The sequence below is a fragment of the Anoplolepis gracilipes genome, chromosome 4 (genome assembly GCF_047496725.1).
Source record: "Anoplolepis gracilipes chromosome 4, ASM4749672v1, whole genome shotgun sequence".
Taxonomy (NCBI): Eukaryota; Metazoa; Arthropoda; class Insecta; order Hymenoptera; family Formicidae; genus Anoplolepis; species Anoplolepis gracilipes.
In genome coordinates this window covers 2,650,912-2,668,673 of record NC_132973.1, presented here as the reverse complement: position 1 = coordinate 2,668,673, position 17,762 = coordinate 2,650,912, and the positions used below count along the sequence as shown (strand labels likewise).

Genomic DNA, 17,762 nt, shown 5'->3' with positions numbered 1-17,762 from the left:
TTGTAAATATTCCGTGTGCTTATTTTTATTATTCATTTGGAATATTGATCATTTGTTCTCCTTTGTCATTTATAGCACACGTACTGAGCTGGTTTCAAGTTGAAATAATACTTTTGTTAATTATTCCGAGAAAATTATACGTGAAATGCTAATTATATGCAAAGTTATAAAATCTAATTATTATATTTTAATTTCAACTAATGCTATATGTACAAAAATTAAAAAAAAAAAAAAAAATGTTATGTATGCGAGAATCACAGTGGCAAGATTGTATCATCGAACGAATAAGAATACTTTTAAATATCGATAGCTGATACTTCATCTCAGTCGACAATGAAGTCGCGAATATCGTTACCATCTGGTGCCTTTCTCTAAAATATTATCAGAGTACTACACACTTGTTTTCTTATTCAACTTCTGAGTAAAAGTATCAGTTGTCGGTACCTCTGAATATTTCTATAAAATTGTAAAAATTCATTTCTTTCTTTTCCACAGCAGGGAACCGGATCTCTTCGATCTTGAAGACGAAACTTGCTCTCTTATTGACGAACGATATTTGGACGGTGCGATTACGCGACAAAGTCTCCAGCATAGACAACCAGTCGGTTCTTCGTCTATCTCTTCAGGTATGACAATTGATGGAATCTTTCGGTCGATACTCTGTTTGCTTTGCTCATCTGATGGTGCCACGTGATCGGAAATCAATACACCGTCTTGCTGTTTCAGGAAATAACTATTAATATTTGACTCTGACAATTTATCGGACTGGAGATTCTTCGCGAAAAAAATCGAATATGGATCTTTCGGGGAATTTTCTTTTGTTCCTTCGTCCTTTCTTTGTGATATGTTATTATCTTTCTTAACGTCAGAAGAAGGCTCCTTGATGTCTTGAATCCATAAATCATCCCGATCGTATCGCCTATAAGGGTGGTTTTGAGCAATTGCTTGAAGGCTCTCTGTCTTTTTCAGGACGTTTCCGGAAGGAACGAGTGTGGACGAACATTTCGGAACACGATAATCAATCCAACGATTGCTCGAAGATTTGTCAAAGTTCATTCTGTGAGCTTCCTCCGCCGACGAATCGCCTGAGCAGCTGTTCGCTTTGGAATTCACTTGACAGGCGCGATTTTCGTAAATGACCTTGGCCGGCTCCAAAGTTTTATCATCATTCGACTGCTTCGAGGCTCTTCTCAGTTTCGAGGAAAATATCCGTACGAGCGCCTTCATTCGGGATTTCGAAGACGATACAGCTTCCTTTTGTTCCTGTGCGACGCAGCACAGAATATCCGCCATGGTATCTTCTAAACCCGAAGTAGCCAGTCTCGTTATACTAGGATGCATCTGCAACTGATGTACAGTCTTCTCCTCCAATTGATCGTTCGTTTTTTCCATACAGTCAAGATTTTTATCGGACAACAGATAATCGTTCGCATCTTGATGTTTAGCTGAAAGCGCTTCGGAAATCGTGAAGGGAAAACGTTCTTGGCTCTTCTTCCTCTTCGACTCGAAATTCAAGTTAAATGTCGACGAAGATATTCTGGACAGCTCCCGTTTTCTTCGTATCTGAAAAGTCAGATTCTCGGATTGCGCGACTTTCGTAAGCTCTAGACTTGGATCGAAATTCAACTGGTCGCCGTTGAGCTTAAAATCATTGTCAGCTTGTTGCTTTTTAGCGCCTTTCTCGATTTCCGATGACGGATTAAGATGTTGAATTATAAATGGAGAAGATGGATCGCACGGTTTTTCCATCGCTAATTTGAAATGCTCTCTTGTCTGCAAATATAATTCTTTTTGCTTTTCGTCGCACGTGCTATAATAATCTTTATCTTTTATGTCTTCAGGATTTTCTTCATCGTTAATGGACGCGCAGTCATCCTCTGTTCTCCAAGTGACATTCTCCTCCACATTTCTCAATGATTCGACTCGAGATGATTCATTCTTTTTGCTTTTAAACATACATGGCGATTCGGTGGCGCTTGTGATATCCACGGTGTCCCCGCTCTTCCGGGACATGCTATGATCTGACCTGGATCGCACGTCGTCGTCGATCTTTGCGTAATCGCGATCACCGGAGTAAGCCGCTTTATTAAAGAGCACAGGCGGGCAATTTTTTCCGCCGGATCTAGTCTCAGGAAAACGTCGCGTTCTATCATAGACATAATCGCCAAACGGAGTACTTTGAGGAGCCCGCAGATTCGAAGACGTTACGTTTCCAAACTCATCGTTGCTTGCGTATTCCATTGCTTTATCATTTGGCGCAAAGGTGCCCGATTTAACTTGGCTTTCACCCTTTCTCAGCGAATCACGTTTATAAATTTGAGAGTCCACATTCGATCGTTGACGAGTATCATTTTCGTTTACCTCGCTTTGAACATTATTTTCATCGATAAATTTTGCTTCCTCATAATTCTGATTTGAATTCTCTGAATGTTCATAGTATCCTGAAAGTTTGTTGGCACTAGTAGCCGATGTAATCTTACTACTATAGATTCTGATAGGTATCCTGGAAGGAACGCGCGATAACGAATTTCTAGGCGACTCCGACATCGAAGATCTCTGTACGCGCCACGTTTCGCCTTTCGCGGGAAAATCCGAAGCTCTGCTTGATGCATCGATCGTATTCTTACCGTGTCGATAAAAGTCCTCGCGTTTTCTTGGAACATTCTCCTCCTGCCTTTTTCGCTTCAGAGATACGTCCGATAAAGCTCTGATCAACGCGTGAGGATCGAGAGGTCGCGTAGCGGAATACTCCCGACTGCCTGCTGACGTCGAGTATGAAATATCTTGCGAATTTAACGCAAGTGCGGGAACTTTTGTTATGATTTCCTGCTCGTAATTATCCGACGTCTCGATGTTATTATTATGAGGTTTTCTACTCGAGAGCGCGTCTTTCTGCAAATATATTTTTCCCGTACAAGATGACCGACTGTGACCTTCGCTCTCGAATGGTCCTGAAGCTCGAGACGATAAAACCTCTTCTAAAATGTCACTTTGAATCCTTTCAGTTAAATGCGGTGTCTCGACGGCTTCTTGCGCATAAAGATTCGTTAATCGATTCCACTCTGAAGTATCAGGAACATCTCTGTCGATGGTTTGTGAATTTACTTTAAAATTTGTTTGATTCTTTGGATAATTGAAAATAAATTGATCTTTAATGTCATCGCGATGTATTCTCGACGTGATACACTGATAATCTTCCCTCTGATTACGTTTATCTTCAAAGTCTGACTCGACCTGTTTAAATTCATTATGGGTCTCCATTATAGGATCTCCATCGTGAATCTGTTCGTTGCAAACGCTCGTTACAAGTTCCGCTGACTCTGACATAAAACTTCTCGCGGAGAAAGTCAACGTATTTTGTGGCATCTCTTTCCTTTCATCATGCATGTCTTCATATTTCGGTTCGATTTGAAACTCGTTGCAAGTTTTCCTTCCAAGTTTATCGCATCTTGCTCGTTCATTAAACATAGTTTTTACAACGTTACATGTTTTCGTCATGTAACTGTCATGATTTACTTGCCCATGGACATAACTTCGCGTAGTATCTTGAGAAATCCGACGATCGAAATTATCATCGCCAAGCAATCGCGACGAAGGCAAAAGATTCGGCAATATCGATCCGGTAATGTCATTCCTCGCGGACATGATCGGCATCTTCTTGATGGGTTCGTTAATAGGAGCGACCTTGCACTCTGGCGAGGACAATTCCAAAGTCACAATCGAGTTATCAATTTTTCGGGTAGATGAGAGTCCGCGATTCCTTTCATTGACGGATTCCGATTCGCTGCCGGAGCTCAGATTTTTCAAAACCATACCGGAAGAAGGACGATATCCTCCAAACTTCTTCGGTCTAACGCTGTTGAGAGAAAACGGCGAAACTGATGGAAGATCGGCCGATTTTGACGCGCTGTCGCGAGGCGTGAAGTTTCGATAACTATGAAAGGCTGACGCCGCGCTCTTTATATCACACGATTCACCATTATTGTGATAGGAATAGCGCGTGGAGGATGGTTCGGACAAGGAAGAAGATCGGGATTGTCTTCGAGGTACCTCGATCGCGGGCAACCGCAAACAATCGCCATCTCGTGCCGATCTATTTACGGAGGATTCAGAGGGATTTGATTTGTCGTCGTCGGTGTGTTTGGGAGAATTGATAGGGCCGCCGACTTGCGAAACAACCATCGTTTTATCGTCGCAACGGGACGAACTTTCCAGGCGAACTCGCGCCCTTCTTCGAGCTCGGGCGTCTTTTGACCTGGACGCTCCCAAGGAGTTCTCCCAAGCTTCTGCCCTTCGTTCCTCCTCCTCCCACTCGTCGTTCTCCTCGATTCGATTTGCCACCCCGTGTAGACGTAAAAAGAGCTCGCGTTTGCGACCGATTCGTCGACCGAGAGCGGCCACACGATCGGCCAGAAGAGTGAATTCGTTTGGCGACGGTAAATCTTCAAGACGCTTTCTCAGTTCGGACGGCGAACTGTCGCTGGAATTGCTGGAGTTGGTTCCTCGATCCTCTGATGTGGTGTTTATTATTTGATCTGTAACATTCGGTAAGTGTTAATCATCGACTGATTCGATGATATCGAAAATTTAAACGAAATAATACTTTAAAGAACATTAAAATTCTTTTAATTTTATAAAGTTGATTAAAATTTTTAATGTATAACTTTAGTTTGTAATTTTAGAATTTTTTTTAAATTTTTTGAATTATAAAGAAAATAATTATTTATTTCATGAAATATCGACTAAGACAATTATTATGTTATCTTTCATTATATTATAAATTGAATGCCAATATAATATAATATAGTTATTAGAATATAAAAATTGTTTAATGACATTAAATACATATATGACATTATGTTTTCAATAACGCTAAATTGTATTTTGGATAAAAATGTTATTGCATTTTTTGGACGAAATATACAGGTTATATATTCAATAAAGTTCAATGGTTTACAACATATCGTCGATAAGTTTAAATATATCTATTAAGCGCGATGCATACACTTTATAAAAATTTATAAAGAAATACAAAATGCAGAATGCAGAAATTTTATAATATTTAGAAAAATAATTTCAATACCTCTCGGCGTAGATAAAGGACTGATAGTTCTTATTTCGGGAATACTTAGACTTGCGGTATCATCGCTTTTCATATCGTCTCCATATGCTATTATTTAAAAATTATCTATTTAAATATTAATTAACTAATTCATAAAATACATGTATTATTATGATGACAGATTTCACTTTTGTCGCGTAAAAACATAAGAACAATTTCTATAACTCGATTAGATCGAATGCGCAGTAACGTTTGCTTAATATGAATAACTGTCAAATTAAATAAAATATTTCACAATTATTTATGAAAAAAAAAATCCATAACAAAGTTTTATACATTTCATAATTTTATATTTTATATTTTATTCGTGGGAAACAAAAATTTGTCTAACATTTATGTACATATTTTGTTGCGAGAATTTTAAAATGCAAAGTTAGTATTCACAGATAATGTCCGTAATTTAAATTATGCCTTAGTTATGTCAAATATCTTGCAAGTCAGCTTATTTATATTTTTATTATAATGAATGGCGACAATATTTTAAAGATTATAAGTAGAAAAATAATTAAATTATGTGACGTCCAATTTTTTTTCTCCGATGACTAATGCATTACTTATCTAACCACAACTTAATCTACTTGTGTTACAGACTATTAAAATACACTTTTAAAATGCACGACATTTCTCCTCTCTTAATTATTTCAATATACCATATTACAAAAAAAAAAAAAAAACAATATTAATAAATGATTGTTTTTTAGATTAAATTAAACAAAATATTGATATATTAAATTAAATAGAAAAAATAGATAAAAGAACAAAAAAATATATTCTGAAAAATATTGGAATACTTAAGTGGTCGCATATATTGTTTTCAATTGTTGAAAAATGATAAAGAATCGGTGACAGACGAGAGAGCTAATCAGTGAGAAGTGATAAGCTTGAGAGGCGCGCACTCTCGACACACGTGAACGAAGGACGAGCAATTTGCATTTGCGACGACGCGCAATTTCCGCGATACGACGAGCACATTACCACAACCACGCACAACTTAATGCATCCGACGGATATTTGCGTTAATGAATGCGTTACTCGAGGAACTGGTTAAGTGAGCCGGGGCGATCTCGATAAAATAGCTGGAGACTTCAGCAACTACTTCGCGCCACGATGTGACCACTATCCTGACAGTTATTCTGATTGCATCAATTTGATTTGTACCATATCCGAATATATAGTTTAGAGAATAGCCTTGAATCGCGCAAGAACGATTGCGGTATCTACATACATACATATATACGGATCATCTGCGTATGATGCGATTATAATTTAAAAAAAATATAGATTTCATATTCTCGGCGCGTAAAAAAAAATTTCGAATACTAAATATAATAATATAAATATTCGAATATAATTTTGGCACAAACTTTTAAAATTTATGAAAAAATATTCCGTTTATAAAATATAATAGAAATCTCTCTTTGTGAAATTTAAATAATTAAAGCAAAATTTAGCTTATAATTTATTAAAATAATTGATGATTTTTGCTTTTATATTATAAATATTTTTTATTTTTTTGAGTATGTTTTTCATTATATCGATTAATTTTTCTTAAAAATTTTACTTTTGCATTCAATACTTTCTTTTTCTTTTTCTTTCAGTTGGCGATACATCACTATTTGTCGCCTTATATTTTTAATAGTCCAGTCTGACTGCCATTTGTTGGTCGTGCAGAAATTTTTCATCTGGAACAAACACACGGAACTCGACACTGTCGAAGACGAAGATTATTTTGCTAGGAATTCTGCGTGGCATAGAGAAAGAGAGAGAAAGACAGAGAACTATGAAGCGCGCGTCGCATCCGCCGCGGTTTCTCTGGTGGCGGAGAGAGCATCGCGCCAAAGAGGAAAGTCTAGCTAACGAGGGAGCCAAGAACAGCTTACTTGGCGGAGGCAGACCATTTTCGAAAGTTCGCCGAGTTGTGTAACAAACTTTACTCGGGATTGGTTGCCCGAAGGGACGACGGGTGGGGCCGCCGGAAGTGGGAGACGGACCGAGGAGACAGACAAGAAGAGGGGAACAGAGAGTAAGGGAGCCGAAGATAGTTCTCTTTAGTGGAAAAGAGAGGCGCGCCGGAAGGCGAGAGAAGGAGAAGCATTCGCCGAGTGTAGGTCGAGGTGGTAAGGGGAGCGAGGCGCGGAAGAGATCCTCCGAGAGAAGAGATTCAGTTAGGATTCTATATACCCGATCCACCGTTATACGTCCGACAAGCTACGTGCGTCCCCGTAATCGTAAGCGATCCCCGGGTGCCTCTGGGAAAGCGGCAAAGACTATCGGCTCTGATAACGCGGAAAACGCGACTAATAATAGTTGCATCGTTTTCTATTATCCTTCAACTTGACTTTTAGATGCCTCGAAGTAATACTAGTTGTAAGGCATTTATATCGTATCATGCGTTCGTTAATTATGATAGAATTATTTATTAATTCATTGAAGTAGAGATAAATCCTTCAATTATGTAAGACTTGATTTTTTTTCAATCTTTTTTGGTTTTATTTTTTTTTCATTTTTTGCGAATTTTTTAAAATCTAAATTAGCAATTATATTATTCATTATTATTATTATTATTATATAATTTTTAACGTTTATATTATACATCTAAAAAACATATAATTATTACTATAATATATCAATCAAATATAGTAAAAAGCTACATTTTGTAGATATTTATCTAAATTCAATTTTATTTGACAATATTAGAATTTCGCATCTCGGAATTAATATTTTTATCGCAAATTTTTGTATATATACTTTTAAAAACTGCTATATATTATATCAGCGATAATCTCTTTACAACGCAAAAGTTAGATCATTAAAAATCCAGAATATAGAAAATACACGAAGAATGCGGATGTTGGCGCGAACAGAGATTTGTTCTTTTTAGCTGAACTATAGGACGAAGGTAGAACGACATAGATATACATGTATTTAGAAAGGAAGAAAGAGACAAAGTGCGAAAAGTTCAGCTAAAAAACACACAAGCTTCAGATCGCGGATCACAGAGTGCAGGATGCGCCCGGCAGTCCTTCCCCCTCCCCCTCCCCTCTTTCTCCCGCCGACTGTTCCTAATTCCGCCAGTTGCGTGGATGTCAAACAAACAACCGGCAATTAAATGCAAATACGGCTAATGCGTTCTGGCTCGGATGTGCAAGTCACCGCGCTCGTTATGGAGATCCACCCGCCGGCCATGTTGTTTCCAGGCCGCGTGTTACATTCCGCGGTCGATATCGATGTGCCTGCCGCCGATGCCGAAACGTCGACAGCGTCGAAAAAGAGAGATGCCGCGCTCGGATAACCTACGTCCAACAAATACCCGCAAACACAGAGCCTGGACTGCGATCGACTCCGACTCCGACTCCGACTCCGACAAGGTATTCCTCTTTCGAATCTCCCTCTCTCTCTATCTCTCTCTCTCTCTCTATATATATATTTCTCTCCTTCCTTCCTTCCTTCCTTCTTTCCCCTCGTGCTCATCCTAATTCTTTTTTTGCCGCGCAGCGCGGCGTCGCAGAAAAGCGGGTTATTAAGCTATTACGAAGGCGGCACGGTGTTGAAAGCGGCTCCCCTCGCCGAGGCGGGGGGAGGGAGGGGGGGGCTTGCTTCGACGGATAAAAGCGGCTGGTATACATCGATACCTCGACGATATGAAACGACGTCCAGGAGAAACGCTCTACATCTCTTTAACGGTACGTAAAATATGTTCTTCTTCGGGAGACAAAGTTTTTATAAGCTCGGCGATGTCTTTAAGATACAGTGGAAAGTTTATCGTATTTTTAGAAATGACAAGCTAGAAGGAATATTTTAAGAGGAAGTTATTAAAATCTTGAATAAGGAAAACAACATAATTTTTGTCAAGTATTTATCAATACATCGTACGTGAACTCAACCTAATCCTAAGCCGATAATTCTCGTTTCCCGCATTTCGTCCATACATTTTGTCGAATTATTATTGACAATTTTTTTAAATATAAAATATTTGAAGAAAATTTGATAATCAGAAGGAATAACACGAATATACATGCATGTTTTTTTTTTATATAAATGCTATAAATCTTTCGTATGAAAAACCGTGCGGTTGTGCTGCTCTTTGTCTCGTCTGGAAAATTTTATTTTTTGCAGATAGTTTCTACATTCTTTTTCCGCACGAAGCTATATCGGTGTAATCTCACTCCGCCTAAAACCGAGTCGTCTAATCATCCCCGCACGGGATGTCGGCAGAGGGACCGTATCGCGACTTTTTATTAGGAGATCAAGGGGATCGAGAACGGGGAAATCCGTCGGCGCGACAGCCGCTATCGACTCGACGAATTCTCCGAGGACGTTGATCCGCCCCGCGGCCTATTCAGCCTCGAGATATCCTCCGTCGTGCGATTCGGCGGCGCAAACCGACGCTCTCGGCAGACAGGGTCTTCCTTTTCACGCGTGCAGCGTGCAGACGCGGATGGGATCACGTGAATTCGTACATGTTATCAGTGATTCTCAAAGAATTTATCGCACATTTTTTCTCGGTATAGAAAAGAGAAACTATAAAATAAAGACACATATAAATTTCGTAGAAAAATTTGCTTATATTCAGTATGTATATACATGTATGTACACGTAGAATTAAATGTAACACATTTTGAAAAAAGTCTAATATTTTTAAATATAATATTTTTACGAGTCGAAACGTGCGGTTTGTCACGATAAAAGGTATCGCATCGCGAGGGAAAAAGAATTGAGAACCATTGACACTCGTCGATTCGCATTACGTGGATCGAAATGTATTACTGATACTACACGAAGCCACGTTTCGCGACGCAGAATAGACCGGCGAATCACCAGTTGCGCATAGTCTGACGGATAGAAGGGCCGTTCGATTGCGTGTATGCAGTGGCGGATTGAGACATATTAGGCCCTAAGTGCGACATAATCCGAAAGCTCTGATATCCTATGTTGCAAATACTATGTATAAGGCTGTGAAGCACATAAAGAGCTACGTCAAGATTAGGTTGGATGACAGATTATTTTTTCCAGAAATATCTCCTAACTAAAAAATGTTTCAAGCGGAAATTGTGTAAAACGGAGAAAGTACTTTGGTTTTATTTTTATTTATTTTTTAAAGAAATTTATAATCAGAAAAACGCTAAAAAATTCTATAATGTTACTTTTCTTGACGAACGTGCTTTCTTGTTCTCTTTTCAAAGAGATAAATAGATATAAATAAGTAGAGATATAAATAGAGATAAATATATTTGTATATTGTTATAAAATATTTTTATGATAATTTTATTATCATAAATATCGATTTTAACTTTAATCTATGAATTGTAATCTGTCATTATGAATATATATGCAAGTATTCAATTACATCAATTATAACTAGGAAACTATTTAGAGGATTCTCAGGAGAGTCCGACTCTCGGCTTTGTCACCATCGTCGAAAATCGAGAAATTAGATCGATGTATTTTGATTTACTATTTAATTCGCGAAGCCATCTGAGGAAGAGATATATCTTCTCATATCCATCGAACGCGATTTTTTCAATTTGTCACTTTCAAAATTTCAAACACGAAATTTGTTAAATGATTTTTACATAAGTATTTTTTTTAAACATCCTGCGATCGAGTCTTTAATTTAACAAAAATTAATTACACTCTGGAATAAAATGCTTTTTAATTGTATTTTTGGCGCCGCAGTTGTAATTCCTGTACGATGTATTGTGTAAGTTTTTTAATTTTTGAAATTTCAAGCAATAAGGTATCTACATATGTATCTTAATTAATTTTTCAATCTTCTTCATCGAACGAGAGATTATAAACGCTAATGAATATGGTCACGTGTTTACCTCATCTAAATTATTTGTTCACGAACAGTTGTCTCTACGGATAATTTACTTACGCAAGCATACGTGGGACGAATATATACATACAATTTCAAGCGTAACAGCACGTGGCGTTTGTAATACTTGAAATCTTGATCCTTGATGCGATCTAACGTCATTCGTCAAGGTCTGCGATTACCCTTCCAAATCCAGATAAAAATCTCGCTGCATTAAATCTTGCGTGAGACAGCGATCTACATGATTGTTATACTTATTTTGCCATCAACAAAAATTTTTATGTTCCGAAAAAGATAAAAAACACAAATATATAATAATGAGAATAATTATTTCTAATACGTTATATTATAGAATATAATGTATATAACTTAAAATGATTGTTTATTTGTTAACGAATAATTAAAATCAGCAATTAATTATCGCAATTAATGACTTATAAGCCGAGACTATTTTATTAAAACAGATAATTCGCGCAATCTTAAGTAAGAATTGAAACAATATAGAAAATGTGAATTATAAATTATTATTTTATAATAAGCTTCACGGGTGATAATTGTTCTTTATCATATTTGAATTCGAATGTATCCCATCGAATTGTTTCGAAATTTTTTCCCAATTTAAATGTAATTTACTAATCATTTCGGATTTAGAGCGCTTAGTAATACATGTATCATAGGATTGAGTCCAAAAATAAAGAAAAAAATAGTGATACATTAATCATTATTAATTAGATTGAATTTATTAATTATTTAGCACTTATTAATTAGATTGAAATTCAAGAAATATCCTATATAAAATTTTATTCTATAGTGAGTTAAATATTTCATAGCAGTATATAATAAGATTACTCGCACGATGTGTTTGACCTTTTTTTGGTAACGAGGAAGAAATACCTTTACGCATACCATCGCCTGCTACGACGTGTTTGACCTTCTGTTTTAAAACATCACAAGCATGTAGCGCGTGTTATTGTTAATATAACGCCGACAGTTTTATTGTCATTTGCGCAGCGCGACTCGATCAAGAAGGACGTGGTGTGAATCGCTGCGTATGTCTTTGAATTATCTTTTGATAAACGCGATCCATTCCCCACGATTGTTACAATTAGCGATTCACAGACTTGTAAGGGTGTCGAAGGGAGATGGCTATTTATCTCGCACGCGATTTATTCCTTTGGGAATCAAAACGATACGGAATGATGTTTATAAATTATTGTTTCGCTCCGATAATTATTTCTTTAATACTCCGATACGATATATCTTGTATCGTGCTGGAATTTTCGGACATTTAAATATAATTTACTCATTTTTGGATCGAGAAAGTACGCAATAATATACAAGTAACATCGTGATATATATATCGATCGTTTATTGACAATACATTTATTTCGCTGGACTTGTGTTTGCAATGAATTGTGTGTATGATACTGAATTTTGATTATATATTTTCGGATGATTAATCGCATCTTAATTGACCATTAACTCAATTTACACAGAAATAGAAAAAAGGAAAGAGAGAAAGACGGAAAATAATCTGTGTCATTTTAGGATTTTCCAGTTATATTAACAAAACGTCAGATTAAAAAATAAATCTCCATTATTTTAATGAATTTATAATTTTTATTAATCTTCTGTATTTTAATATTTACATCGCATATCATAAATTCGATTTTATAATTAGTCTTTTATTAAAACATGTATTGTAATCTACGAATTCTTATTTTTTCAACTTGTGTATATATATATATATATATATATATATATATATATACACACACACACAAGTTAAAAAGATAAGAATTCGTAGATTACAATACATGTTTTAATAAAAGACTATTGTAATCTACGAATTCTTATCTTTTCAACTTGTGTATATATATATATATATATATATATATACACACACAAGTTAAAAAGATAAGAATTTGTAGATTACAATACATGTTTTAATAAAAGACTAATTATAAAATTGAATTTATGATATGCGATGTAAATATTAAAATACAATATATATATATAGTTATTTACTTATGTTATAAAAAAACACGTATACTATTTGTATGTTTAGCATTGCTGCGGCGAATGGCACGTGAATCTGGCCGCGCGATTTTGAGTGTATCGTACGATCGTGGTTCTCCTATCGAAATATAATAAAGTGTCGGTCGCGTGTGCGGGAGTGCCGTTCAAAGTGTTGCGCGATCGTCCTATTTTGTTGATTAGTGCGCGCCCGAATATGATTAACCGTGTTTTCGCGAGTGAGTGCCATGAAGGAATAGCAAAGGGCGAACAAAGGAAAATCCGCGGAGGTATCAGGTGACGGCGGAGCAACCATGGGGTGAGCAATTAATAACTTATTTAATTTATTATTTATTGTAAAATTAATTGTTTATTTATCTTTGCGATAATTTGTCACTTTTTTATATCTTTTCGTTGTGTAATACATATAAAATATTCTATAGTTTATTTAAAAAATTATGTATATATATATATATATATATACATAATTTTTTAAATAAACTATAGAATATTTTATATGTAATAAATAATAATTTAATTTTTTGTAATATATATATATATATATATATATATTACAAAAAATTAAATTATTATTTATTACATTTTATAAAAGTTTATATCTAAAAACAATTTTTTTCGGAAGTTATGTAATCTTTTTTATTTAACTTATTTACAGAACAAATAAAAAATGCATGTTATAATTATATTTTAAAATATTAATTATTTTGAACTCACATACAGATATTGCTTTTTTTTATAATTTAGATTTTAGTTTTTTTTAAATATTTTTATTTTTAGAATTTTAAATACATTTTTAGAATTATTTTTATAATTTAGATATATTTCTATTTTTACAGATCAATATTGCAAACTCCGCTGTTGCGCATCGGATTGGTGAGTGATTAATTTACGTTTTATTTTAATTTCGAGCAAATCTCGAACAAGAAAATGATCAAACAGAAAGTTCACGTATAAATACAATTTCATCGTGTTTAATTATCCAAAGTGCGAAATCGCAGGTAATTAAATTTATTTTTGTAAAAAAAAGAAGCCTAACTACTTAAAATTTAAGCGTAATAATTAGAGAATTTTATATTAAAAATGTAAGAATCAGTAGAGTCTATATCAAGTAGTCAAAGGGTTTTAATACTTGCTCACCTCGCGTTCGGCTCTCAAACGAAGCTCTCACGCGACGCAGCGGACAAATTAGTTTCGCGCGTGCAACGAGGCAGGCAGCAACCCTCGCAAAGCCGCGCATCGGTCCAATAAACCGGGCCCCGAGAGTCAACACAGTGTATTTCGTGCGAGCGAGTCGACTCAATATGGGGGGAGAGGAGCCACGAATCGCGGACCACCCCGCTACGGGCGGAACAATGCGACCACTCGGGCAGGAGCATTTAATTGTTTCCGCTCCTGTCCGCCGTCGTTTTCGTTTCTGCGGAGCATCTCTCTAAGCTGTCTCCTCCCCGCTCGTTAGCGAGTTCCTCTCTCGGAACCGGAAGACGTCGACGTTGCAGAGCAACGTCTCTTCTCTCTCATCCGTCGAGTTGTGCGCGGTCGCGTCATCGGTCCGAAACAATTTAATTTATTTATTTCGTAGAATTCCACATGGATCGCGCGCGTTAACGATGTAGCGAGCATAATATGAATGTAATGTAGCTATAATATAAATCTCAATCGGTTGATATAATTATAAAGATTGAGCTAAATAATTGCAGTTTCTTCCTCAGAAATTGATATGAATTAAGAGGACTTATAAATAAAATTAAAGTATCCTTAAATTATAATTGCAACATAAAAGTTAACTCTTGATTGTAGAATTAAGAGGTAATATTTCACAAAATATATATAAATATTATTTTTTGTCATTTTTTGCAGAGTGAGAGCTATGACTTATTAAAAACTAAAAAAAAAAATAGAGAAAGAGTTATATACATGTTATAATGCATTTTTATTTCTTTTTTAAATATGTAAATTTTTCTTTAAAAAACTCGAGTTTTTAGTAAGTTATTTTGAAGATTATATTAGTACACAACCGCAGCTCAAGTAGACCCGATGCTGAAAGTAGAACGAGGTCGAATTTCACATGTCATCACACACAGCAGAGCGCGGTATGCAAATATGTACAAAACGCTCGGAATATTTTATGGACCGTTGTTCTTCTGCTTGTAAACGGTTATTATAAAGCGAAATAGCCATCCCTACTTAATATAAGTTAAAGGGCTGGTTTTTCAAACATCGATTAACTTTAATCTCGATTCAAATTATACCTTGGTCTCTTTCTCTTGAACTTATCTTAAAAAGATGAAGATACAGTTTAAAGGGAAGTTAAAGTTAACTGACTTTGAAAAAACAGACTCTAATCATACTGTTTTCTATTGCTGTTTTAAATACTTTGATGTGCATTAAGAAAGACTGTTAAATAGTAACATCAAGTCGTAACTCATCATTTAATATTGACGCATACATATCTTGAAACTCAATTTTTAATTTTTCAATTAATACGAAATTTTAATTAATATAAAATATTTGTATTCTCGTAAATTTTCAATCCATAAAATTTTATATTTTTTATAAATTTCTTTTTTTTTTTATACAATGATTAATATTGAAAAGAAGTTTACGTAAATGTTTCCGAAAAAAAAGAATACTTTACAAGTCTTTTCAAACCTTCGTGCTTGCGAAGAATACCGTCTTTACTAAAGAGACGAAACTCTTGGCGAACTTAAAAATTCTCTTTGTACTTGCTAAGAGAAGACGCACTTAATTTTACACTTTTCAGCTGTATCCAAAACCCCTTGTGCGAGACGCACATTATGGATTGTAAAATAAATATTTTGATAAGTAACTGTTATTGAAACTTGAATATTTTCCCATATAATAGAGAAGCTCGCTAACTCAACTTAAGAATTGAACTAACTCAAAAATTAAAAAAAAAATCTATATGAAAAAGAATTCTAATAGGACAAGGTTATTTTTTTCTAAAATTTTATTAGCGTCTTGTACAAGTAACTATGATATAAATCCAAGAATTCATAATATTCCCTATCTTCCACTTCGGTTTTTACCAGCACATTTCTTAAATAAGGGTAACTTATTCGGCTCGTGCGCAAACTTAAGCGAGAGGTTCGGACGAAAAGCAGTACATCGCGAATGATGCATGCACGGACGGATGCGGGAACGAAGGAAGGCAGGAAGGGAGAAAGGAAGGAAGGAATGTTGGGGGCTTTGGATTTCTCTCGTACGTCGCCACGCACACATTGTGGGGAACGCGGTATGCAAATGTGTACAAAGCGACGGGAGCATTTTGCAGCCCGTTGTTCCTGCGCTTATATATATATATATATATATATCTCTCTCTCTCTCTCTCTCGCTCTTTCTCCTTTCTTCTCGCATGCGGTCCTCCGGCATCCCGCGGGCTTTCTCCCGGGCGTGCTTACGACGCAACACATACAAATACATGTACACACATACACTCGTTCTTCGGAAGAAAATAGGGAAATACGCTCGACGTGGGGCCCCACGTCGCAACCCCATCGACCGCCCCCTCTCGTTCCTCAACGTTGTGCAACGACCGGTCGGTCGGTCGGTCCCTAGGTATTATTTCGCTCGAGGCGCCGAGAAGCAAGGAAAGTCGCGTCTCTCTCTCTACGGCGTATGAATAAAATATTATTTTCACCTCGCCTCACGCCATAAAATGCACCTTCTCGACGAGCGTTAGGTCGTACTGGGATGCTGCGAAAAAATTCGGGAAATAGGGAGAGTTTGGTAAGGCTGTTGATATCTAACAAAACTGAATACCAAAATTATAATTATTATATTTAATAAACAATAAAAATTAATGTTAACTAATTAGTTGTTTTTAATATTAAAGTTAGAATTTAAAAAATTTTTTTTTTTTTTTTTTTGCGTTCAACATAAAACGTGTAAGTAATACACTTTACTTATAATTTCTCTTCGTTAATTATTAGTTAACGAAACTAAATACCATTATCACAAGCTGTTATCAAACACTCTAATTATAAACAAAAAACTTAAGTTTGTCATAGAAGAGTGTCAAGAAGTGTTTTTAAAAATTTAATTTAAAATTAAGTTTAAAAGTGTTGAGAGTTTAATTTAAAACTTTATAATTTAAATATTTCTAGCTTATTCTTCACAAGAAAAGGAAGTACACAACTATCTATAACTGCACTCAATTGAAATATAAATATCAAATTTTTCTATAATGTTTTAGGTACATGAATAATAACAATACGTCTAACTAGAATAAAGAGGGAGAGGCAATATATTATCAATTAATCAATTTTAAGTTATATGAAATTTTATCTCTTATCATTGTAGAAATTAAAAAGCAGAAGTTGTTTTATATTCAAGATTTTAACTTTTATCCATGTGCCTTGTTTTGCAATAAAACTTGTAATTGTGATACGCTTATGTTATGTTATCTCAGTTATTTTTAATTGTATCAGTATTATATTATATGGTTTTTTTTGGTACTAAAAGATGATGAATTTTAAAGTAATTTTTTCACTGATAGAATTATTGACGTTTTATATTGAATATTTCCACAATTATCCATGATTTATCCAATTTTGTAAGATGGAATAGTATAAATTTGAGTCGAAATTCCGATGTCATCGTGCCATAATCGTTGCATCGATGGCCAATCAGTTACTAATTCACCCCTAAGATTGTCACGTTGTACGCGGCATGCTGCAAGGGGCACGGCGATAATATCGTTAGGGTGCGACTAATGGGAGAGCCGCGAGAATGATTGCTCAAACGTAGAGCGTATTTATCGCGTAG

At 35.5% G+C, this 17,762-nt stretch overlaps 1 protein-coding gene across 1 annotated transcript; it reads right to left on the bottom strand.

Moving 5' to 3' along the window:
* Positions 1-33: 33 nt before the first annotated feature.
* Positions 34-5,206, bottom strand: LOC140665238 (uncharacterized). Its single transcript, XM_072891105.1, has 2 exons — positions 5,084-5,206; positions 34-4,535 (listed from the first exon to the last, which is right to left on the bottom strand). The coding sequence occupies exons 1-2, from the start codon at positions 5,154-5,156 to the stop codon at positions 475-477; spliced, it is 4,134 nt and encodes a 1,377-aa protein (XP_072747206.1). The 5' UTR covers positions 5,157-5,206; the 3' UTR covers positions 34-474.
* Between the last annotated feature and the right edge of the window lie 12,556 nt (positions 5,207-17,762).

Bases quoted from the DNA above. Each gene is read 5' to 3' on its own strand.
- LOC140665238 (XM_072891105.1), bottom strand. From the start codon at position 5,156: ATGAAAAGCGATGATACCGCAAGTCTAAGTATTCCCGAAATAAGAACT. The intron at 4,536-5,083 runs GTATTGAAATTA...CGAATGTTACAG, and splicing joins TCCTTTATCTACGCCGAGAG to ATCAAATAATAAACACCACA.